At 41.4% G+C, this 26,575-nt stretch overlaps 2 protein-coding genes across 2 annotated transcripts in view; both read left to right on the top strand.

Annotated features, from left to right (window-relative positions):
• Positions 1–4,539, top strand: part of LOC111956066 (CMP-N-acetylneuraminate-beta-galactosamide-alpha-2,3-sialyltransferase 1-like) — a 42,432-nt gene extending 37,893 nt beyond the window's left edge. Inside the window, 2 exon segments of the mRNA XM_023976482.2 lie at positions 3,915–3,992; positions 3,994–4,539. Of these exon segments, the coding sequence (XP_023832250.1) occupies positions 3,915–3,992; positions 3,994–4,083 (168 nt within the window). The 3' untranslated portion in view covers positions 4,084–4,539.
• Positions 4,540–11,583: 7,044 nt separating this feature from the next.
• LOC111956040 (protein mono-ADP-ribosyltransferase PARP10-like) lies at positions 11,584–26,498 on the top strand. Its single transcript, XM_023976459.2, has 12 exons — positions 11,584–11,787; positions 14,294–14,469; positions 14,700–14,942; positions 16,406–16,636; positions 18,159–19,216; positions 19,498–19,713; positions 21,357–21,483; positions 21,696–22,353; positions 22,532–22,941; positions 23,131–23,264; positions 23,362–23,536; positions 23,761–26,498. The coding sequence occupies exons 2-12, from the start codon at positions 14,295–14,297 to the stop codon at positions 24,057–24,059; spliced, it is 3,726 nt and encodes a 1,241-aa protein (XP_023832227.1). The 5' UTR covers positions 11,584–11,787; position 14,294; the 3' UTR covers positions 24,060–26,498.
• Positions 26,499–26,575: the final 77 nt, after the last annotated feature.

Here is a 26,575-nt window from a genome sequence, read left to right as displayed (position 1 = left end):
TCTAGTAACTGTATAAGGATGTTTTCTAGTAACTGTATAATGATGTTTTTCTAGTAACTGTATAAGGACGTTTTTCTAGTAACTGTATAATGATGTTTTTCTAGTAACTGTATAAGGACGTTTTTCTAGTAACTGTATAATGATGTTTTCTAGTAACTGTATAATGATGTTTTTCTAGTAACTGTATAATGATGTTTTTCTAGTAACTGTATAAGGACGTTTTTCTAGTAACTGTATAAGGACGTTTTCTAGTAACTGTATAAGGACGGTTTTTCTAGTAACTGTATAAGGACGTTTTTCTAGTAACTGTATATGATGTTTTTCTAGTAACTGTGTATAAGGACGTTTTTCTAGGAACTGGTAATGATGTTTTTTCTAGTAACTGTATAAGGACGTTTTTCTAGTAACTGTATAATGATGTTTTTCTAGTAACTGTAAAGGACGTTTTTCTAGTAACTGTATAATGATGTTTTTCTAGTAACTGTATAAGGACGTTTTTCTAGTAACTGTATAAGGACGTTTTTCTAGTAACTGTATAAGGACGTTTCTAGTAACTGTATAAGGATGTTTTTCTAGTAACTGTATAATGATGTTTTTCTAGTAACTGTATAAGGACGTTTTTTCTAGTAACTGTATAAGGACGTTTTCTAGTAACTGTATAATGATGTTTTTCTAGTAACTGTATAAGGACGTTTTTTCTAGTAACTGTATAAGGACGTTTTTCTAGTTAACTGTATAAGGATGTTTTTAGTAACTGTATAAGGATGTTTTCTAGTAACTGTATAATGATGTTTTTCTAGTAACTGTATAAGGACGTTTTTCTAGTAACTGTATAAGGACTTTTTTCTAGTAACTGTAGAAGGACGTTTTTCTAGTAACTGTATAATGATGTTTTCTAGAACTGTATAAGGATGTTTTTTCTAGTAACTGTATAATGATGTTTTTCTAGTAACTGTATAAGGACGTTTTTCTAGTAACTGATAAGGACGTTTTTCTAGTAACTGTATGAAGGACGTTTTTCTAGTAACTGTAGAATGATGTTTTTCTAGTAACTGTATAAGGACATTTTCTAGTAACTGTATAATGATGGTTTTCTAGTAACTGTATAATGATTTTTTCTAGTAACTGTAGAATGATGTTTTTCTAGTAACTGTAGAATGATGTTTTTCTAGTAACTGTATAAGGACATTTTCTAGTAACTGTATAATGATGTTTTTCTAGTAACTGTATAAGGACGTTTTTCTAGTAACTGTATAAGGACGTTTTTCAGTAACTGTGAATGATGTTTTTTTCTAGTAACTGTAGAATGATGTTTTCTAGTAACTGTATAATGATGTTTTTCTAGTAACTGTATAAGGACGTTTTTCTAGTAACTGTAAGAATGATGTTTTTCTAGTAACTGTATAAAGATGTTTTTCTAGTAACTGTATAAGGACGTTTTTCTAGTGTAACTGTATAATGATGTTTTTCTATAACTGTATAGACTTTTCTATAACGTTATTTAAGACGTTTTCTAGTAACTGTATAAGGATGTTTTTCTAGTTAACTGGATAAGGACGTTTTTTCTAGTAACTGTATAATGATGGTTTTCTAGTAACTGTAGAATGATGTTTTTCTAGTAACTGTATAATGATGTTTTTCTAGTAACTGTATAAGGACGTTTTTCTAGTAACTGTATAAGGACGTTTTTTCTAGTAACTGTAATAGGACGTTTTTCTAGTAACTGTATAAGGATGTTTTCTAGTAACTGTATAATGATGTTTTTCTAGTAACTGTATAAGGACGTTTTCTAGTAACTGTATAATGATGTTTTTCTAGTAACTGTATAAGGACGTTTTTCTAGTAACTGATAATGATGTTTTTCTATAACTGTATAAGGACGTTTTTCTAGTAACTGTATAATGATGTTTTTCTAGTAACTGTATAAAGGACGTTTTTTCTAGTAACTGTATAAGGACGTTTCTAGTAACTGTATAAGGACGTTTTTTCTAGTAACTGTATAAGGATGTTTCTAGTAACTGTATAATGATGTTTTTCTAGTAACTGTATAAGGACGTTTTTCTAGTAACTGTATAAGGACGTTTTTCTAGTAACTGTATAAGTGTGTTTTCTAGTAACTGTATAAGGACGTTTTTCTAGTAACTGTATAAGGACGTTTTCTAGTAACTGTGATAAGGACGTTTTTCTAGTAACTGTATAATGAGTTTTTCTAGTAACTGTATAAGACGTTTTTCTAGTAACTGCTATAATGATGTTTTTCTAGTAACTGTATAAGGATGTTTTTCTAGTAACGTTTATTATGATGTTTTCTAGTAACTGTATAAGGACGTTTTTCTATAACTGTATAAGGACGTTTTTCTAGTAACTGTATAAGGACGTTTTCTAGTAACTGTATAAGACGTTTTTCTAGTAACTGTATAATGATGTTTTTCAGTAACGTATAAGATGTTTTTCTAGTAACTGTATAAGGATGTTTTTCTAGTAACTGTATAAGGACGTTTTTCTATAACTGTATAAGGACGTTTTTCTAGTAACTGTATAATGATGTTTTCTAGTAACTGTATAAGGATGTTTTTCTAGTAACTGTAAAGGATGTTTTCTAGTAACTGTAAGGAGTTTTTCTAGTAACTGTATAAGGACGTTTTTCTAGTAACTGTATAAGGACGTTTTCTAGTAACTGTATAAGGATGTTTTCTAGTAACTGTATAAGGACGTTTTTCTAGTAACTGATTAAGGACGTTTTCTAGTAACTGTATAAGGACGTTTTTCTAGTAACTGTATAATGATGTTTTTCTAGTAACTGTATAGTGATGTTTTTCTAGTAACTGTTATAATGATGTTTTTCTAGTAACTGTAGAAGGACGTTTTTCTAGTAACTGTATAAGGACGTTTTTCAGTAACTGTATAAGGACGTTTTTCTAGTAACTGTATAAGGATGTTTTTCTAGTAACTGTAGAATGATGTTTTCTAGTAACTTATAAGGACGTTTTTCTAGTAACTGTTAGAATGATGTTTTTCTAGTAACTGTATAAGGATGTTTTTCTAGTAACTGTAGAATGATGTTTTCTAGTAACTGTATAAGGACGTTTTTCTAGTAACTGTAGAATGATGTTTTTCTAGTAACTGTATAAGGATGTTTTTCAGTAACTGTATAAGGACGTTTTCTAGTAACTGTATAAGGACGTTTTTCTAGTAACTGTGTAAGGACTTTTTAGTAACTGTATAAGGATGTTTTTCTAGTAACTGTATAAGGACGTTTTCTAGTAACTGTATAAGGACGTTTTTTCGTAACTGTATAAGGATGTTTTCTAGTAACTGCATACTGTCATCTAGAGTTAAAGCATCATCAATAGGCATGTTTTGTAAGTTTCACGAAAAAAATCTGCAAATGGAAAATTGCTCTACAAAGTCAACCAGAACATCCTATCAAAGTCAACTGTATATGTCAGAGTACCAGAACATCCTATCAAAGTCAACTGTATGTGTCAGAGTACCAGAACATCCTATCAAAGTCAACTGTATTTGTCAGAGTACCAGAACATCCTATCAAAGTCAACTGTATTTGTCAGAGTACCAGAAACATCCTATCAAAGTCAACTGTATTTGTCAGAGTACCAGAACATCCTATCAAAGTCAACTGTATTTGTCAGATACCAGAACATCCTATCAAAGTCAACTGTATTTGTCAGAGTACCAGAACATCCTATCAAAGTCAACTGTATGTGTCAGAGTACCAGAACATCCTATCAACGCATCAATCAGTACAGCAACATTCCACCTCATCAGTTCTGTGGCACATGGCATTAGGCAAAACATATAAGTACAATGAATATAAGTCACATAGAAGAGTCTGGCCACCAAATCCGGGGCGGACGAGTATCTCTGTATAATGGTGTGTTTATCATTTAGGTGAGTGTTACGGGTTCGGAGCGGATCAGTACGGGAACTGGCACCACTACTGGGAAGAGAATCACCAGGGAGGAGCATTCCGCCCACACCGGGGTGCATGATGCTGACTATGAGTACAACGTTACCCTGCTTCTGGCTACAAAACACAAGATCAAGATTTTCAAAGGCTTCTGATGTCTGGAGATGTCACTGGCCTGAGACCATCAAGCCTCTTGAATGAAATTCTGTCGACTCAGAGGTTAACCACGGCATAAAACTGGTTGAATCAACATTGTTTCAACGTAATTTGTCAACGTATTGTGACGTGGAATCTGTGTAAAATTCATTGGATTTGCAAAAAGTAATCAACTGTTGTTTGAGGGTGAAATTTCAACCACAGGATTTTGTCATCATTGTAACCAATTTTCAACATAGACAAAGCTTGTATAAAATATGTTAAATTTGTACCTTTTGAAACAATGTCAGATCTTCAATGTTATATCCACTATCAGGAAAAAAAACTATAGCTGGCAGTACCTCCTTCTGGAAATTCTACAGCTATCTATAGCTATCCCTTGGTCTCCCATCCTGGGTTTTAACACAGCCCAGCCCTGCTTAGCTTTGATATGTCACTAAAACACCCCCCCCCCCCCCCAAAAAAAAGCATTTTGTGAACTAACACGCGCAATTTACTTTGTTCCCTCTACTAGCTCTGACTTTGCTGATAGCTACTTCATTGAGGATAAATGTACTTACTATGACTGTGATATGAGGTTGTCCCACCTAGCTATCTTAAGATGAACGCACTAACTGTAAGTCGCTCTGGATAACAGTGTCTGCTAAATGACTAAAATCTAAACATGTACGAGCTAAATAGATTCACTTTTGCTATCGGAAGTCATTCCAAGGGGTAGGTTTAACAAAGCAAATGAAATGTAACCATACTTTATCAATCATATACCATCAATGATGCTATTTAGGCCTGTATAGTCATCAACAGCTATTGTTTCAATTCAACCCARGATTCAACTAAAAATAGACGACACATATAGGCATAGGGTTTAAAGCGTTGGTTGATTTTAATTGTAATCTAAAAGTTAATAATGTACTGTATATGTTGGATTCATGTCTCCATCTTAACCAAAAATCTAAGTTAAAGAATAGGACTAAATCCAACTTTATTTAAATTCCATTTACAGTTTGATTTGATTTTGKCCTGTTCTTTAAGTTAGATTTTTGGTCGAGTTGGAGAAGTGAATCCAACATCTTAATTACTATTAGATTTTTTGTACTTTTTGGGGGGGTATTTCTTTCTCATTCGATCTTGTCTCATCGCTGCAACTCCCCAACGGACTCAAGAGGCGAAGTTCGAGTCATGCGTCCTCCGAAACATGACCCGCCAAACAGCGCTTCATAACACCCGGTCGCTTAACCCGGAAGCCAGCCGCATCCATGTGTTGGAGGAAACACTKTTYAACTGACGACCGAGGTCAGCCTGCAAGCGCCCGGCCCGCCACAAGGAGTCGCTAGAGCCAGATGAGCCAAGTAAAGACCCCCCCGGCCAAACCCTCCCTTAACCCGGACGACGCTGGGCCAATTATGTGCCGCCCTATGGGACTCCCAATCATGGTCGGTTGTGATACAGTCTGGGATCGAACCCAGGTCTGTAGTGAAGCCTCTAGCACTGCGATGCAGTGCCTCAGACAGCATAACAATTATTAATGGAATTAAAGCCCGACTAAGTCAGTGGGACATATTAAACTATTCAAGCAGTAGATTAATCTCCTGGTTAAATGCTGGTTATTTGTTGTGTTATCAACCAAACACAATTCAATGTTACTTTTGTAATACAGTAGCCTAAAGGTAAGGCTAACTTACAGACTAATGTAACAGTATTTATTCAAATGGGTAACACATCCATGGCCACATTTTGACGCTAATGTAACTATAAATGTCTTATCAATTAAAGAGTGCATGTTCAAGATCACAGGTCTGTGGAGATCTTCACAATTTTTATAATAAATGTCTATAATAAACGGCATTGATCACTTGCACCATGTACTTTTAATGTAATATATTTTCAACTGCAATCCATGTAATTTGGTTGTGCAATTAGAAGAAGAACAGGGATAACACATTAAGTTGCATAAATAAACAAAATATCTGACATTGTATTCCCATGTGTTGTGCTATTAAATGGTCTGCGGTGCAGTGATACACATTTACAGGGCCTTCAGAAAGTGTTCACCCTTGACTTTTTCCACATTTTGTTGTTACAGCCTGAATTTAAAATGATTTATATTTTGTGTCACTGATCTACACACAATACCCCATAACGGCAAAGTGGAATTATGTTTTTAGAAATGTATAAAAAATGAAAAGCTGAAATGTCTTGAGTCAATAAGTAATCAACTCCTTTGTTGTGGCAAGGCTAAATAACTTCAGGAGTAAAAATGTGCTTAACAAGTCACATAAGTTGCATGGACTATCACTGTGTGCAATAATGGTGTTTAATATGAATGTTTTGGCCCGCAGCTGATTTTATTTCCCCCCCCCCCCCAAATTAAAAAATAATTTAATTTTCTTTTAATTTGAAAGTTTTCACACACATAATAGAGATATGTGATCGTATACAAATGGAAGCAAGGTTTGAATTTATTATGTTTTAGTCAAATATATCCGTTTGGGCTTCTTACGGCCAATTTGCAGTTTCCAAATTATTTGTAATTATGTTCAGGCCCCCTGACCATGCGCTCAAGAAACATTGTCCTGCAGCTGAATGTAGTTGATGATCCCTGCTGTACAGAATACACGTATTCAAACACAGGCATCCTGTTAGCAATAAAGCACTAAAGTAATACTGCAAAAAATGTGTCAAGGAAATACATTTTTCTGTCCTCAATACAAAGCATTATGTTTGGGAAAATCTAATACAGTACATCACTGAGTACCACTCCTCATATTTTCAAGCATGGTGGTGCCCGCATCATGTTATGGGTATGCTTTCATCGGCAAGGACTTCAGAGTTTTTTAGGATAAAAAGAAAAGAAATAGAGCTAAGCACAGGCAAAGTCCTAGAGGAAAACCTGGTTCAGTCTGCTTTCCAACAGACACTGGGAGACAAATCTACCTTTCAGCAGGACAATAACCTAAAACGCAGGGCCAAATATACACTGGAGTTACTTACCAAGACAACATTGAATTTTCCTGAGTGGCCTAGTTAGTTTTGACCTAAATCGTCTTGAAAATCTATGGCAACACTTAAATGGCTGTGCAGCAATGATCAACAACCAACTTGACAGAGCTTGAAGAATTGTTTTAAGAATAATGGGCAAATATTGTACACTCCAGGTTTGCAACAACCTTAGAGACTTACCCAGAAAGACTCACAGCTGTAATCGCTGCCAAAGGTTATTCAAACATGTATTGACTCACGGGGTTGAAAATTATATAATGAAAATATATTTGTGAATTATTTTCCATTAATAAATAAAAATATTAGACATTTTCTTCCACTTTGACATTACAGAGTATTATGTATAGGTCGTTTACAAATTAAATTACAATTAAATAAATTTGAATCCCACTTCGTAACACAAGAAAATGTGGAAATAGTCAAGGGGTGTGAATACTTTCTGAAAGCACTGTAGGTGACCACTCAACCAAAAACCAGACATTGTTTTTCCATTGGAATTTGGTTGTGCTTTTAGATGGTTGAAAGCATAGTGAGAACACATTCAACAAAGTTTCTGAGAGAGAGTGAATTTAGGTTGTAATCTCATTGAGCAACATCTCAACCATATATTACCCAATTTTCCACATTTAAATGTTGTGATGTGGGTATGGTTTTGATACAGAGCTGATGCTGGTGGACTCATACAGATGACTGAAACAAAACAATTTCATATTCACATTTAGCAACCTCATGATTTATATATAGAAGTAAACCCAGAAAACAGAAGTGTGTTTTTCCAATGAAGTGACCTTCTGTAATGTGTTGATCCAAAACCAAAACGTGACTTCTCCCCTTCCCCTTGCCCCTCCCACCCTCACCCCACCACCTCCCTGAGACCACAGACACCTGTCTGGGAAGTCAGGTCCAATGATCATGAGGATGAGAGAGGTCTCTAGCTCGTTGCCTCACTGCAGCCCTGGCCGAGGCAAACTTCTCCAGATGGCTGCTGGTGGGAGCGTCTGTCATCTCTGTATTGAGCTACCCTTCTAAAGTATATACAGTATTCCCATCTTAGTTGTAAAGTATATACAGTATTCCCATCTTAGTTGTAAAGTATATACAGTATTCCCATCTTAGTTCTGTAAAGTATATACAGTATTCCCATCTTAGTTGTAAAGTATATACAGTATTCCCATCTTAGTTGTAAAGTATATACAGTATTCCCATCTTAGTTGGCTACTGGGTGTGGCATTGACTGAATGGCCGTCCTATGAGGGAATAATGTGCAACAGCCACTATCAGACTGCTTTATTATCAAGGTATCTTTGCTGCTCAAACAACCAATGTCTGGTGGATCTTACAGTGTGTCATTATACAAAGTAGAAGGACTAAACGACTGACTAATGACAATGTGTCCATTTTAAATTAAGTGCCTTATCCATGATATTCATATTACTAGTTAAACAGGTCCAAAGTGCCTTTGATATTCTTGAGAGGAATCAGTGCAATATTCTTTGATAAATAATTTAACATGTACAGTATTACAAGTTGCTGCTCATCAAGGCTCTGCAATAACTCATGACCAAATACAGTATGTTTTATTACAGGTTTTTCAGATGTTAGGGACTCAAAATAGAGCTCTACTAGTTGGACTCTGATACAGAGAGATGCATCAGACCTTTAACGATGATGGGAAACTGTAGTGACCTAGCACTGAGGGGAATATTTGTTTGAAGTTTATTAAATGTGATATCATTAAAGACAGTCAGATTCAGAACCACTCAACCTTTTATTTTACATGGGGTGCTTGAATCTTATGTTATTGCACTCATTCATACATTTTAAATACACTTTAGATTTCTTTCTTTTTTTTGTTTATTTTCATTTAACCTTTTAGCTGACAAAGAAAATTCTCACAGGAGAAATGACATGGTAAGATAATTGATATTCCTGCATTATTGTATTTATAGTATCATGAGATAAACTGAAGGATGCCTTTGTGATTTATTTCTGTTTGGGACATTATGACTTTTAACAGTATTTCTGTGTTATGTGCCTTGAGACAACTCTGCCAGTCAATGGATATTTTTATTGCTCCAAAGTCTTCCCCCCCCCATAAATGGTTTTGAGTTGTGGGAAAGATCTCAATTGCATACTCCTCACGTCCTCTCTTCTTGTTTCCTTCTCAAAACCCATTGGATAAGAAAGCCAGAGGTCCTTCCCCTCTGGCTTTCTCCTCCAATGGATTTTGAGAAGAGATGCGGAGAGAGGACATGAGGAGTATGCAATTGAGATCTTTCCATCATTTATTTTGCAAGTTTTGAGACCATGTAACATGTTTCATTTGAATAAAGATGTGTTTGTTTAAAAAAGGAGACCAGGAGTATAATTATTGATGGTCAATGAATTTAATATCAGTGATGATAACATGCTCCATGTTTTTTTAAACATATGCACACACACACAACTTCACACACCACACACACACACGCACACGCACACGCACACGCACACGCAGCACACGCACACGCACACACACACACACACACACACACACACACACACACACACACACACACACACACACACACACACACACACACACACACACACACACTTACACATGTAACAGTACATTAGAGGACACTGTCACCTAGTGGATAATGGATAAACTGTTTTATTTGCCAAAGGTTCTGCTTTACAAGGTCATAATGAGAATACCATCTTTGTTCTCCTGAGTCTCTCTTGTTGAAGCTATAAACATGTATGGATACATACATTAGGCTACAAATGATAGTGTAGGACTACATTACAGTCATGAACAAACTTACTAAATGACCTAGCTAGAATCATAAGTGTCCTCTGACTCTCTCCCCCTCCACATTAAAATTTGCATATTTAGTCAAACCAATTAGGATATTCTGACTAATTAGGCCTGCTTATTCAAGTGGCCTTGCTATTGAAAATGTAATGCATAAATCCTGTAGCTGACGCAGAAGCACCACTACCTGGTGCACATGACGAACAACCAGGAAGTTTCCAGTGGTGAATAGGATGATGTATCTCTTGGAAGCTAGGGGTGTGATGAGCGTAGCACAGAGTGGGTTCAGTAGAGGAAGGTTTGCCATGAAGGCCCTGGTGACAGTTAGTACAGAGATAGTACAGAGATAGTACAGAGATAGCCAAAGGGCAAAAGGTTGATCAAAGTAGTGAAAGCTTATCAGTGATGCTGAGGTTTGAGAACGTCTTGCCGGGAAAAGTACAGATAGGATTCCTTAGTTTCAATGTTAGAGAATTTGTCCCATATGCACTGTGGTGTTTTAAATGACAAAGAATGGGACATGTAGCTGCTCAGTGTAAAATAAAGAAAAKATGTGCCAAGTGTGGAGGGGCACATGATTACGGTGAATGTGGAAGCAATGTGAAGGTTAAGTGCTGTAATTATGGGGGAGAACATAAGTGCAGCATTTGTTGGATGCCAGGTACAGAGAGATGCTAGAGGCTCAGAGATGCGGGATCAGTCATGATGTATCGAATGCAGAGGCCATAAAACAGATTGGTAGAACTACAGTGTGGACTGATTTATCTTACATGGATGTACCTGTAGTAAGTGGACCTACTGTCGGGGCTGGTGCTTCTGATGGTCCTGGCATGGTAGAGGTCGGTTCAGAAATCTTGTGCTCATGAATGTGCGGTGTCAAAGGACTTTGATAATGAATGAAGTTGACTTCATAGCTTTTATTGGTAAGGTTATCAATACGACTCGGGTTGTTGAAAGCAGAAATGCCAAGTTGAAGGTTATTGTGGAGACGGCAAAAGAGATGGGGGTAACAGATGTTACTGATAAATGGTTATTGACATGCTGAACAATCCTAAGGGTGCAGTGTTTCAGCATGATATATACGTTTAATGGGGTAGGGGAGGGGTTTTGTGGGGAGGGGGGAAGGTTTGGTAGAAGTTAAGGATTTATTTGGTTTAGATAACTTAATAATAATAATTTTCTTTATGCTAGTACAGAATTGGGCAGATCATGATTGATCGTACATTCCAGCGCAGTAGGTGGCGGCATGCACTTAAACCATTGTTTGCGGACCACCATGATATCATAGAAGAAGAAGAAGTTGTTAGATATTCAGGTCCCGCTGGGCCGCAGGGAAGTCAAGTCCTTGATCCGGGAAAACGGGCTCAATCTTTGCCAAAGGGAGTGGGATACTAGTAGTAAGGGGAGGCAATTTTATCGTGTGCTCCAGTCATTAAAGGAAGAGGTGGGGTGTATGGGATATAGAAGAGGAAGTTGGATGGACTAGACTACGGGTTGGGAACACAGGTTTGAATGCCCCGTTGTGGATGGTAGGGAGACATGAAACAGGTCTGTGTGATGAGTGTTTAGAGGAGGAAATGGGGGAGCATGTGTTGATATTTTGTGAACTGTATGATGTAGATAGGGAGAGATTGTGTGAAAGGGTTAGAGAGGTTGGATGGGGTTTGGGTGGTGTATTGGGGGGAGGGAAGTGGTGTCAAGCCTCTTTCAACTTCTTCGAGGAACAGGAAAAATTAAGAGAATTGAATGTATGTAGGCTGTGTCTGGCTTCGCACTCCAGTACAGTAGGTGGCAGTGTATGCACCTTAAGTTGTATGCGATCTGCCAACGCAATCCCAAAGATGAAGAAATCGCCATTGAAGCCATTTCTGTGCGTCGTGATCTGAGAATGCTTGTATTCCAAGTAAGTTTTTCCTTTAAACTGCGAATAAAGGTGTTTCAAAGCATTTTTCACCCGACAACTAAGGGCGAATTCATATTTATACCCAGCGAGAGTTATTATTCCTTTATTGTGTCATTTGCTCTGTGCTACTTGCGATGTTGTGCGTCTGGATAGTTTCAGTTTCTATTTCTTCGAAAATGAGTGACGTTACTAATGTACATAAAATCCACCAGTTGCTATTATATTCAGCGATTTATTTGTTTTATTTTTATTTAAGTCAACTTAACTCCTGACTTTTGTAGCCAAGTAGGATACATTTTGTGATCAATGCACATTACACAATCAATACACACCTGGCTGTCGGTGTGTTCATACTAGGCCCTGTATGTGCTGGCTATGATACTTTTGGTTATGTAGTGTATGTACTGTATGTGGACACCTGCTCGTTGAACATCTCATTCCAAAATTATGGGCATTAATATGGAGTGTGTCCCCCCCTTTGCTGTTATAACAGCCTCCAGTCTTCTGGAAAGGCTTTCCACTAGATGTTGGAACATTGCTGCGGGGACTTGCTTCCGTTCAGCCACAAGAGCATTAGTGGGCGATTAGGCCTGGCTCCCAGTCGGCATTCCAATTCATCCCAAAGGTGTTCGATGGGGTTGAGGTCAGGTCTCTGCAGGCCAGTCAAGTTCTTTCACACCGATCTTGACAAACCATTTCTGTATGGACCTTGCTTTGCACGGGGGGCATTTTCATGCTGAAACAGGAAAGGGCCTTCTCCAAACTGTTGCAACAAAGTTGGAAGCAAAGAATTGTCTAGAATGTCATTGATGCTGTTGTGTTATGATTTCCCTTCGCTGGAACTAAGGAGCCTGAACCATGAAAAACAGCCCCAGACCATTATTCCTCCTCCACCAAACTTTACAGCTGGCACTATGATTTGGGGCAGGTAGCGTTCTTCTGGCATCTGCCATACCCAGAATCGTCGGACTGCCAGATGGTGACGCGTGATTCATCACTCCAGAGAACACGTTTCCACTGCGCCAGAGTCCAATGGCGGCGAGCTTTACTTTACTGACTTTATTGTCCCCGTGGGAAAATTGTTGCGGTATCATGTACATGTTTAAAGTAGCCTTTAGGGCCTTCCGAGTGGCGCAGTGGTCTAAGACACTGCATCTCAGTGCTAGAGGTGTTACTACAGACCTGGGTTCATTCCTGGGTTCGGCTGTGGCCGGGAGTCCCAATTGGCCTAGTGTCGTCCGGGTTTGGCCGGTGGGGCTTTACTTGGCTCAAGTACTTAGCTCTAGCGACTTCTTGAGGCGGCCCGGTGCCTGCAGGCCCGACCCCGGTCACCAGTTGAATGGTGTTTTCTCTGACACATTGGTGCAGCTGGCTTTCAGGTTAAGCTGGCGGGTGTTAAGGAGTGCGGTTAGGTGGTGATGTTTCGGAGGAAGCATGTTCACCGAGCCCATTGGGCAATTGCAGCGATGAGACAAGATCGGTAGAAAGGGTGTAAAATACAAAAAAAAGACAACAAATAAATAAAGTGGCCTTTAAATACAGTAGACGACAAATTGACAATACAAAATTCATATTACACAATAAAAGAGACTTATTTTGTGAGCCTTGCTGAGCGCCAAGCATGTCTGACTCATCCAAGCCTGTCTGATCCCAAGTACCTTACTTGCTGTAGTGATAATCCTTCTCAGCATATTCTTCTGGGTGATGCCAAACCAACAAACAATACAAAAAGTTTAAATATTCTCAATTAAAGATTTGTAAAACAGTCAGTATTGTACAATCAACAAAAGATCCCAGCATTTTGATAAAGTACAGTCTCTTCCGAAGCGTATTGTAGATCAGGTCTACATTTACTTCACTGAAGCTTATTGTCCAAGAGGACACCCAGATATTTGTATTACACCACTCCAGCTGATGCTTGGCATTGTGCATGGTGATCTTAGGCTTGTGTGCTGCTGCTCGGCCATGGAAACCCATTTCATGAAGCTCCCTGACGAACTGTTATTGTGCTGATGTTGCTTCCAGAGGCCGTTTGGAACTCGGTGATGAGTGTTGCAACCGAGGACAGACTATTTTTTACACGCTACGCGATTCAGCACTCGAGGATCCTGTTCTGTGAGCTTGTGTGGCCTACCACTTCGCGGCTGAGCCGTTTTTGCTCCTAAATGTTTCCACCTCACAATAACAACACTTACCAGTTGACCGGGGCAGCTCTAGCAAGGCAGAMATTTGACGAACTGACATGTTGGAAAGGTGGCATCCTATGATGGTGCCACGTTAAGTCACTGAGCTCTTCAGTAAGGCCACTCTACTGCCAATGGTTGTTTATGGAGATTGCATGACTGTGTGCTCGATCGGCAACTGTCGGCAACGTGTGTGGCTGAAATAGCTGAATCCATTAATTTGAAGGTGTGTCCACATACTTTTGTAGGTATGTGTGTGTGCTTACACATTGTACTTTGCAAGTCAATCAATCCCATTGATTATTCCTGTGCCTGTATGTCAGGATGTCTGCTGAAAGCCAAGAGAACCGGACAGTGGAGGTGCTGGGAGTACCAGAGGAGGTGGAGGAGGAGCTGCTGTATTTGTACTTTGAGAACAAGCGTCGTTCTGGGGGAGGTAATCTGGTGTCTGTGGCGCTGGAAGGGAGCCGGGCCTTACTGCTGTTTGAAGAGGCGGAGGGTAAGAATGCATTCAGTCGGTGTAATTATTGTGAACTGATATAATGTTTAAGGCCAATAAGTTTCACTTTATGAACCAACACATAATCAGATTTCCTTTCTTTATCTGGATCCACAGAAGTCTGATGTCTTAGCAACAGCTAGTCTTCCTGTGGTCCACATTCATGATAATATTGTTCCAAAAAACTATTCATCCATGGCATGCTAATTATGTCTGTGTTTGATTGACAGTTGCATCAAGGGTCCTGTCTAAAAGAGCACATGTCCTGAGCAATGCTGAGCTGACCGTGAGGAAGCCTGCGTGTAAGGATCCACGGAGGCTGCTGCTGCGGGGGGTTAACCCATCCAGCTGTCAAGAGCTGGTGGAGCTGTATGTAGAGAACATGATGGGGATGGACATGGACGACTACACTCTGCACCCCTCACCTGGCAGGGACCTGGTCCTAGTACACTTCCATCAGGCCTTCAATAAAGGTTTGGGGTTTTCCTATTAAGTTGAACCCCCTGGAGTCGATTTCYGCAGCCCTGTGGAAATCTAATTAGCATAAATGTATCCCCATAAAGATCTGTCAGTTTAAGCTAGAGTTTTTTGTTTTGCATTGGATGAACCTCAATCCACCGCATCCACCGATGTCGCACTTCCACATCTGCGGTTAAAGGTGACAGAGCTAGAGCGGTGTTTGTTAGACCATGAGACCAATGTTCCATCTAAGCTGCGCAGGCGCGCAGCTCCCCGGAACTGCCATGCAGAAGAAATATCAGCCCGTGCAGAGAAGCACTAAACTTTCTAGAGTTTTCCCCCTTAGTTAACACTATAAACGTTTCCCTTTACTGTGTCAATTGTGAACGAATTAACCCGATTTAATTATCCACTTTCAATGCAACATATCGACACAAAACGAACTATGCAAGAGATTTTGTAGGCAGAACGCATCTGAGTAGGATTGTATTGACACGCACGACTCAGCCTGTACTCTATACAGACCGGTGCGACATAACTAATCAGAACTGCAGTAGGCCTATATGCAAATAAACCATTGCCATATATGGATCTGTGCCATTCACTTTGAACTGGACTGTGTTTACAGCATGCGTAGACGCGCTTTTTTGAGATCAAAGCGAGAGTTGCATGTAGCCATGTGCAGGTTCGGTCCTTGCCGTTCTGTCACCATTGGCGAGACCAAAAAAATAGCATGAGACAACCATGAAAATTGGTCTTCTCACAATTCTCTGTAGCGTCCGAACCGTTTGACCTACAAACTATTATGACCCCTCTCGWACACAAGAGGGACTTGTCTGAAGTCGGTACTGCTGATCTGCCAACTTCTGTCTATAGTGTTTGTACATTTTGGGCTACATGCCGGTTGTGTTGCTATCGGATGCCCACAGTCCTTACAAGACTCATCTGAAGGTCCCCCGGATACCAGTTCAAACATTTTATGGAAGTATACTGAACAAAAATATAAACGCAACTAGGGCTCAGCGGTATACCATATTTTACTATATACCGGTATTGATGCAAAGACCGGTTTGAGTTTTTACTTTACCTTCCATAATGGAATTTCAAGGTTTGTTTTGTTAAATGTGATACACAACTCCGGCGCTTATAATGTACGTTTTCCATAGTTTACTTCTGTCATCTCTCCCTTCTGCTGCTGCTTAATGCTGCTAATCACACCAAGCCATGCCCCTCCCTGTTACTCAAGGAGAGAGTAGTTGCTCGACCACAGAGTCACAAGCACACCTCATTCAGGGGAGTTGAGCCCCCCCCTTTTGGATAAAAAGTTAAGTATCAACACAACTAAACCATAGATTTTAAGTAATTGAGGACGGCTCATGATTTGGGAAACAATATAATTACAAATATATTGTATGTGGCTATGCTTTTGCATACAATATAGTTAATTTGTGAATTCTTCCTTATTTTGCATGCACAGACTTCCAGAAGCTTGGCTCAAAGATCTCTAAGAAGCCTCTGGATGGAGCGCAGATCGTTCTGGAACAGATCGATCAAACTGACGCCATCCTAATTGAGAACATGCATCCCAGCATCACAGCAGACATGCTTAATCTGTACCTGGAGAGCCAACGGGGCGGGCGCGGTGAAGTTAAGGAGGTCATCATGATGTCAGAGGGGGTTGCCAGGGTCTCCTTCCTGGACTTTGACTGTACGTTTTGAAAAAATGTTATGTACTGTATCTACCGAATGTTTGTTTGGATGTAAGTTAAGGACGTCATCCATAAGGGCGTCATCTGTTTGTGTACAAGCAATTCCATTTTAGCTGTTGTATCTGTTTTAAAGTAATTATGTTAGATGTTGTAACTACCGGTCAAAAGTTTTAGAACACCTACTCTTTCAAGGGTTTTTCTTTATTTTTACTATTTTCTACATTGGAGAATAATAGTGAAGACATCACCACTATGAAATGACACATAAGGAATCATGTAGTGACCAGAAACGTGTGCAACAAATCAAAATATATCTGAGATTCTTCAAATAGCCACCCTATGCCTTGATGACAGCTTTGCACACTCTTGGCATTCTCTCAACCAGCTTCATGAGGTAGTCACCTGGAATGCATTTCAATTAATGCATTCCATTCCAGACGCAGAGTAGGTGAACGGATGATCTCCGCATGTGTAGTTCCCCCTGCATTCTGCAGCGATACGCCATCCCATCTAGTTTGCGCTTTGTGGGACTATCATTTGTTTTTCAATTGGACAATGACCCAACACACCTCCAGGCTGTGTAAGGGCTATTTTACCAAAAGGAGAGTGATGAAGTGCTGCATCAGATGATCTGGCCCCCACATTCCCCTGACCTCAAACAAATTGAGATAGTTTGGGATGAGTCGGACCGCAGAGTGAAGGAAAAGCAGCCAACRAGTGCTCAGCATATGTGGGAACTCCTTCAAGACTGTTGGAAAAGCATTCCAGGTGAAGCTGGTTGAGAGAATGCCAAGAGTGTGCAAAGCTTTCATCAAGGCAAAGGGTGGCTATTTTTTATTTCACCTTTATTTAACCAGGTAGGCAAGTTGAGAACAAGTTCTCATTTACAACTGTGACCTGGCCAAGATAAAACAAAGCAGTTCGACACATATAACAACACAGAGTTACACATGGAGTAAAACAAACATACAGTCAATAATACAGTAGAAAAATAAGTCTATATACAATGTGAGCAAATGAGGTGAGATAAGGGTGGTAAAGGCAATAAATAGGCCATGGTGGTGAAGTAAATACAATATAGCAATTAAAACACTGGAATGGTAGATTTGACAGATGAGTGTGCAAAGTAGAAATACTAGGGTGCAAAGGAGCTAAATAAATACAGTAGGGGAAGAGGTAGTTGTTTGGGCTATTTATAGATGGGCTATGTACAGGTGCAGTGATCTGTGAGCTGCTCTATTTGAAGAATATCAAATATAAAATATATTTTGATTTAACACTTTGGGTTACGACATGATTCCATATGTGTTATTTCATAGTTTTGATGTCTTCACTATTATTCTACAATGTAGAAAGTAGTAAAAATAAAGAAAAACCCTTGAATCAGTAGGTGTTCTAAAACTTTTGACTGGTAGTGTATGTCAATGCAACATAAAAGCTTAAAGCTGAGGTATTAAGCATGCGAATTCTATGCAGCTGTTGAATGTATTTTATTCCCTTCCTTGTTATTGCATCTAACAGCAGTGGAACGTGTCCTTAAACAATCACATAAACTGGAGGAGACAGATCTGACGGTCAGGCCTTACTTCTCCTTCCTCCAATCAGAGGACAGCTCCTCCTCACCTCTGACCTCTCCCCTGACCTCTGTGAATGGAACATCAGATAGTAGCACAACGAACACACAGCAGACAGACAGTGGTGGTCAATCACAGACTGATTCTCTCCCTGCAGACATAACCAATGACCGTTCTCAGTGCTCCCACAAGGCTATCTCTGAGCCTCTGGTCCCCCCTCTGTCCCCCCCTGTGTCCCAGGCAGCAGCAGCCCAGGAAGGCATGGATGACCTAATTTCGACCCCAGAGCCCATGTCTAGCCACATTTCCGTCCCAGACCCGGTGAAACTCACCCTGCTCCAGGCCAGTCCCCTGCCCCAGAGCCTCCAGCTGGCCCACCAAGGCTGTAGCGTCCAGATCAGGGAGGACGGGGTCCACATGGCCGGGCCTGACCGGCTAGTGCTGGAGCAGTTGAAGAACGCTGTGTTGGAGTTCCTTGGGGGTGTGGCCCAGGCTCATCTCACCTTTGACCCAGAAAAGGCACACTTCCTGGCCAAACAGGAAGTGAAGGACAGGCTGCTGCAGACGTTGAAAGAAAACGGGCTGCCGTCCATGTACACCGTGTCGGACTGTGTCGTCATGGTAACGTCTCTGTCTCCCAGCTTGGTGAGCCAGGCATGTAGCATGTTGAAGACTCTGCTGTCTGACTTCAGTATCCCTGTGGACAGAGCGTATGAGTGTATGCTGTACGCCCAGGAGTGGACTGGCTTCCTCCAGTCTCTGGGTCTCTGCTCAGCTAATGTGTCAGAAAGAGGACAGATAGATGTCCTGACTCTGAGAGGGTTGGAGGAGGAGAAGCAGGCTAAGATAGTGGAGTTCCTCAGTACACCCATTGAAACGGAGGCTATCATCTCTATGGAGACAGGCATGTTGAAGTACATCCAGACCCACCATCATCAGCTACTGGCTGATATGAACCAGGTGTCTATCTTCCCTCTGGACGCACATGGCGTCTGTGGACTCAGAGTAGGTGTTTTACTTTTTAGAATAATCATAAAAGCATGCATTGCATTATATAAATTCAACACAGTATATGCTGTAATTCTCTCATACCCTTTTCACACTCCCGAGTCACACTGAACTATACTGGTTACACATGCTGGAGAGGACAATGTGAAAAGAAAATCTCAGCCAGTATAGTACGGCTAAAATGTGCATGCTATCGTGAAAAGGGTGTCGGATGTCTTGGTGAATGGTCTTATAAACTTTCCACTTCCTTTAATCATCCATGTGACTGTGATTGGTAGATCCAAGGCAATGCTGCGGCATGTCAAATGGCCGATGAGGTTCTGAGGGGCGTGGTGTTGTCCACCGAGACCAGAACCATCACGGTGAAACAGACGGGCGTGGCGCGATTCCTTATCCAGGAGGGGGAGGGGACCAGCATCCTCAGGGAGATGCAGACTAAGTTCCAGGTCTACATCAACATGGAGAAGGTGCACTGGGAACCCCTGGACAACGAGGTAGTTGGCTCAATGATAAAGACATTAATATAGACTGTATCATTACTAATTAACTAGCAAATGTGGTAGCCAAATTACAATCTACACATAGACAGGGACTTGTTTTCTGTGCCATGGATTTCTTCCTCTACATTTGATAGATTCTTTAAAGGTTTGCTGTATAAGTATGGTTAAAGACATGCTCTGGAACTTTAGTAACTAAGTATTTTTTTAAACCTCCGGCTTTGAGCTAGATGTGTAGTTGATACATGCATAATCTACACTGGACAAAAATATGAACACAACATGCAACAATTTCTATGATATTTGACAGATTTATATGAACTGTAACTCAGTAATTTAAAAAAATTCATCAGGCCCTTGTGTATGGATTTCACATGACTGGGAATACAGATATGCATCTGTTGGTCATGCAGTGTGACACATCTCCTTCGCATAGAGTTGATCAGGCTGTTGATCGTGGCCTGTGGAATGTTGTCCCACTTCTCTTCAATGGATGTACGAAGTTGCTGGATATTGGCGGGAACTGGAACACGCTGTCGTACACGTCGATCCAGAGCATCCCATGTCCTTGATGTTTTTACAACTTGATTGGGGTCCASCTGTGGTAAATTCAATTGATTGGACACRATTTGGAAAGGCACACACCTGTCTATATAATGTTCCACAGTTGACAGTGCATGTTAGAGCAAAAACAAAGCAATGAGTTCGCAGGAATTGACCATAGAGCTCTGAGACAGGATTGTGTCGATTGTACAGATCTGGGGAAGGGTACCAGCATTGAAGGTCCCCAAGAACACAAAGGCCATCATTCTTAAATGGAAGTTTGGAACCACCTAGACTCTTCTTAGAGCTGGCCGCCTGGCTTTGGTCAGGGAGGTGACTAAGAACCCGATGGTCACTCTGACAGAGTTCCTCTGTGGAGATGGGAGAACATTCCAGAAGGACAACCATCTATGCAGCACTCCACCAATCAGGCCTTTATGGCAGAGTAGCCAGACTGAAGCCACTCCTCAGTAAAAGGCACCTGACAGCCAGCTTGGAATTTGCCAAAAGGCACCTAAAGAATCTCGGACCATGAGAAACAAGATTATCTGGTCTGATGAAACCAAGATTGAACTATTTGGCCTGAATGCCAAGTGTCACATCTAGAGGAAACCTGGCACCATCCCTACGGTGAAGCATGGTGGTGGCAGCGTCATGCTGTGGGGATTTGTTTTCAGCGGCAGGGACTGGGATACTAGTCAGGATCGAGGGAAAGATGAATGGAGCAAAGTACAGYGAGATCCTTGATGAAAAYCTGCTCCAGAGCACTCAGGACCTCAGACTGGGGTGAAGGTTCACCTTCCAACAGGACAACGACCCTAAGCACACAGCCAAGACAATGCAGGAGTTGCTTCTGGACAAGTCTCTGAATGTCCTTGTGGCCCAGCCAGAGCCCTGACTTGAACTCGATCAAACATCTCTGGAGACCTGAAAATAGCTGTGCAGGGACGCTCCTCCTCCAACCTGACAGAGCTTGAGAGGAACTACAGAGAAGAATGGGAGAAACTCCCCAAACCGAATGCACTGTATTCTTTGTGTCTCTCTGTGTGTGTGTATGCATGTATGTTGTGTATTCTAGTTTTGTTATCTCCCTACAGGACATCTTTGAGGCTGCGTGGGATATGACGTCCCATCAGAGCTTCCAGAGAAGTTCCTTACAGGCCTCAACATCAGTTCTGACTCACACTATCCAGACTTCCAACAACCTCTCAGCTTCAGACAGAGGTGCATACTTTCATTTTACTCTTCTCATATCAATCAAATGTATTTGTAAATCCCTTTTTACAACATTTGTCACAGTGTTGTACAGTAACCCAGCCTGGACCCTAAAGAGCATATGGAAGCACGGTGGCCAGAATAATGTTCAGAGAAGGTGGTTATTCTATTGGGATTGTTGTTTTGCAATTCATCACTGAAAACCTATGTACTGATCCCAGATCGTATAGAGGAGGCAAAGAGGCTGTTCTCAGCCATAGATGAGACGCTGGACTCTGGCCTCTCCGGTTTGACCAGAACCACTGACATCGAGGAGGATCTGTATACGGCCGAGGAACCCATGACCCTGAGCTCTGACCAGGGCCCAGACAGTGCTAACGTTGAGGTGGAGGAAGAGCCTCCACTGCCCCTGGTGGAGGGAGGGGATGCTGACGATGAGGGTGCTACTGCTTCTGTGGTGACTCAGGATGGAGAGCTGTCCCGGGCCATGCAACTCTCCACTACCCTGGAGGAGGAGGCGCAGATGTCCCTGGCCATCCAGTACTCTATGGAGACCACCAAGAGGTCCCTGGCTGACGAGGAGGAGGAGCTGCAGAAGGTTCTAGAGCTGTCTAGGAAGATGACGAAGATGACTCGGGATGATGGTGGTGCCATGCCTACCGCTTCCCTCCCTACTGCTGGCTCCCACCTCGATCAGGCTGTCCAGGTATCTCTGCAGGAGGCTATTCAGTCAGCCAACTCGGCAACAATCTTTGTGTTCGCTGGCTACAGTTGTGACCTGATCAGAGTGGACATTGCCCTGAACAAGAGGGTCAGTATTAAACAGCAYGAGGAGAAGCTAGAGCACCGCAGCCTGAGGAACCTGTCTCCGTATCACAGGTGTGTGTGTGTGTACAGTTCTATGTATTTTTTTTGTGGAAAATCTATATTGAATTCAGTTGCATTTTTTTCCCGATTTGAGTTCAATATCATATTGGTTTATATAAAATACATTGCAACAGTGTGAATGTTTACTTTTTTGTAAATTGTTTCATTGTCAATTAAATCAACCAATCAGGTGGTGTCTGGACCTCATCAAGAGGAAACACGCCGTGGAGGTCACCATCCAGGGAACTACGGCAATCATCTCCGGGTTCAAGGACTTTGTTACCGGTGCGATGCCGGACATGAAGCTGCTGCTGAGGAGGATCTCCACGACGACATCAGACGCTGACATCCTGCGGACAGTGCAATGGGTGTGGCACGACCCGGCGTCGTCAGGGACGGAGATCCCGTACGCTCCTGAGGCGACAGTGTTCATGGAGAACGCCTGGAAGATGAGACAGAAAAAGATCGACATCCTGCTCAACAACCTGCCGCACATCATTAACTTTGAGAAGATGCAGGAGTACAACGTTGCCTCTGGGAAGTCCGTAACCATCTCCAGGAAGATGCTGAGCTCAGATGACATGTACTCAGAGATGCAAGGTAAAGAACTTAGCAAATACTGTATGTGAGCTTATTGTTATGGGGGGGATTAGAATTACATTTGTGAGATGCTATTTCATTACTGATGCAATATCCCTGTTATGTTAATATTAACAAAGCTATTTAATGTTGCACTGTTTTCCTTCAAGCTATATTGCACTTATGTTACAATATGTTTCTGTTTTTCAGATGAGGACTACAGTCTACTGTCCAACCTGCCTGAAACATCCAGAATGAACAAGGACTCTGATGAGTTCCGGGATGTTGTGAAAGACTTCTACGACTCCACACAGGAGTACCACAACGAAATCCGAATCATTAAGGTATGTAGTATCTATCGACGTCTACAGCAACTAACCATTAACTTTGTATTGTATCAGTGATGTTGGAGTCCATTCCTCTGTTAATCTTATTTCCCAGGTTGAGAAGCTGATGAATAGGCTCCTGTACAACCAGTACAGACTGAAGAAGGCTAGTATAAATCAGAGTACCACTGACCCAGAAGTGGAGCGGACTCTGTACCACGGCACAAGCGAGACCAGCGTGAAAGAGATCTGTGTTCATGGCTTCAATAGAAGCTTCTGTGGAAAGAATGGTGAGGCCTTCTAATATAAAAAAAAGTCTCGGTAGTTCATCAGCGTTTTCATTTCATCATTATTTTCATTGTAGAAGATGTAGACTGTTGTAATAATGTGGCCTCTCTTGTCTATGCTGGTCTCTGCAGCCATTGTGTACGGTCAAGGGTTGTACTTTACTAATTTGGCCTATTGTATCTCTTTCTGTAATAATTTGGTCTCTCGTTGTGGTTTTTCTCTGCAGCCACTGTGTATGGTCAGGGGGTCTACTTTGCTGTGAACTCGGCCCTGTCCATCCAGGATCAATATTCTCCCCCCAACGCAGATGGACACAAGTTTGTGTTTGTGGCCAAGGTGCTGACTGGGGACTTCACTCAGGGCAGTCATTCCATGAAGGCTGCTCCTCTGAAGGAGAGCTCTGACATACCACTCCGATACGACAGCGTGGCAGATAAGACTGACAACCCCTCTCTGTTTGTGATCTTCAACGACACACAGGCCTACCCTGAGTATCTCATCACATGTCAGAAGATTCCCCGCTGAGGGAAGGAGCGAGTGGGAGATGATTGATATCCAAAGAACTGTTTCGTCAGAGTTTTATTTGTTAGTTTTCTCCCTATTGAGAAAAGAGGATTCAAATAAATGTGTATTTGTCACATGAGCCGAATACAACAGGTGTAGTAGACCTTACAGTGAAATTCTTACTTACAAGCACTTAACCAACAATGCTGTCTTTAAAAAAAAAACACACACAAAAAGAATAAGAAATAAAAGTAACATAATTCTAGAGCAGCAGTAAAATAACAATAGCGAGGCTATATACAGGGGGTACCGGTACAGAGTCGATGTGCAGGAGCACCGGTTAGTCAGGGTAATGGAGGCAATATGTACATGTAGGTAGAGCTATTCAAGTGACTGCATAGATAATAAAAAGAGAGTAGCAGCAGCGTAAAAGAGGGGGGCAATGCAAATAGTCTGGGTAGCTAATTGATTGGATGTTCAAGAGTCTTATGGCTTGGGGGTGGAAGCTGTTTAGAAGCCTCTTGGACCTAGACTTGGCGCTCCGGTACCGCTTGCTGTGCGGTAGCAGAGAGAACAGTCTATGACTAGGGTGACTGGATTCTTTGACAATTTTTAGGGCCTTCCTCTGACACTGCCTGGTATAGAGGTCCTGGATGGCAGGAAGCTTGGCCCCAGTGATGTACTGGGCCGTACGCACTAGCCTAATATGTACTGCCTTGCGGTCGGAGGCCGAGCAGTTGCCATACCAGGCAGTGATGCAACCAGTCCGGATGATCTTGACTGATTAATGGGAATTCTATTTGAAAAAGGCTTCTAAGAATATACTGTGTATTGTGTTTGTGATACTGCCCGAGAAGCTGGTATTTGGAGGATATATTGACACGGATGTTGTTAGGCCAGAGACTAAGTCGAGCCAATATACAGTGCATTCGGAAAGTATTCAGACCCCTTGACTTTTTCACATTTTTCACATTTTGTTACATTACAGCCTTATTCTAAAATGGATCAAATAAAAACAATCCCCCTCAATCTACACACAATACCCCTTAATGACAAAGCAAAAACAGGTTTAGACTTTTTTTTACAAATGTATTAAAAAAAATACGTGAATGTGATTTACATTATTTTAAGTATTCAGACACTTTACTCAGTACTTTGTTGAAGCACCTTTGGCAGCRATTACAGCCTTGACTCTTCTTGGGTATGACGCTACAAGCTTGGCACCCCTGTATTCGGGAAGTTTCTCCCATTCTTCTCTGCAGATCTTCTCAAGCTCTGTCCGGTTGGATGGGGAGTGTTGCTGCACAGCTGTTTTCAGGTCTCGATTGGGCTCTGGCTGGGCCACTCAAGGACATTGAGACTTGTCCTGAAGCCGCTCCTGCATTGTCTTGGCTGTGTGCTTAGGGTCGTTGTCCTGTTGGAAGATGAACCTTCGGCCCCAGTCTGAGGTCCTGAGTGCTCTGGAGCAAGTTTTTGTCAAGAATCTCTCTGTACTTTGCTATGTTCATCTTTCCCTCGATCCTGACTAGTCTCCCAGTCCCTTCCGCTGAGAAACATCCCCACAGCATGATGCTGCCACCACCATGCTTCACCGTAGAGATGGTGCCAGATTTCCTCCAGAAGTGATGCTTGGCATTCAGGCCCAAAGAGTTCAATCTTGGTTTCATCAGACCAGAGAATCTTGTTTCTCATGGTATGAGTGTCTTTTAGCTGCCTTTTGGCAAACTACAAGCGGGCTGTCATGTGCTTTTTACTGAGGAGTGGCTTCTGTCTGACCACTCTAGCATAAAGGCCTGATTTGTTGAGTGCTGCAGAAATGGTTGTCCTTCTGGAAGGTTCTCCCATCACCACAGAGGAACTCTGGAGACCTGTCCATGGGTTCTCGGTCACCTCCCTGACCAAGGCCTTGTCCCCCAATTGCTCAGTTTGGCTGGGCGGCCAGCTCTAGGAAGAGTCTTGGTGCTTCCAAATTTCTTGGGGACCTTAAATGCTGCAGAAATGTTTTGGTACACTTCCCCAGATCTGTGCCTCAACACTATCCAGTCTCGGAGCTCTACGGACAATTACTTCAACCTCATGGCTTGGTTTTTGCTCTGACATACACTACCGTTCAAAAGTTTGGGGTCACTTAGAAATGTCCTTGTTTTTAAAGAAAAGCAACAACAAAAGTCCATTGAAATAACATCAAATTGATCAGAAATACAGTGTAGACATTGTTCATGTTGTAAATGACTATTGTAGCCGGAAACTACTGATTTTTAATGGAATATCTACGCAGGCGTACAGAGGCCCATTATCAGCAACCATCACTCCTGTGTTCCAATGGCACGTTGTGTTAGCTAATCCAAGTTTATCATTTTAAAAGGCTAATTGATCAATAGAAAACTCTTTTGCAATTATGTTAGCACAGCTGAAAACTGTTGTTCTGATTTAAAGAAGCAATAAAACTGTCCGCCTTTAGACTTGTTGAGGTTCTGGAGCATCAGCATTTGTGTTTTCGATTACAGGCTCAAAATGGCCAGAAACAAATAATTTTC

Source organism: Salvelinus sp. IW2-2015, linkage group LG31, assembly GCF_002910315.2.
Source record: "Salvelinus sp. IW2-2015 linkage group LG31, ASM291031v2, whole genome shotgun sequence".
NCBI classification, from domain to species: Eukaryota; Metazoa; Chordata; class Actinopteri; order Salmoniformes; family Salmonidae; genus Salvelinus; species Salvelinus sp. IW2-2015.
Note: the sequence above shows the minus strand (reverse complement) of the source record. Positions and strands in the feature narration are given on the sequence as shown.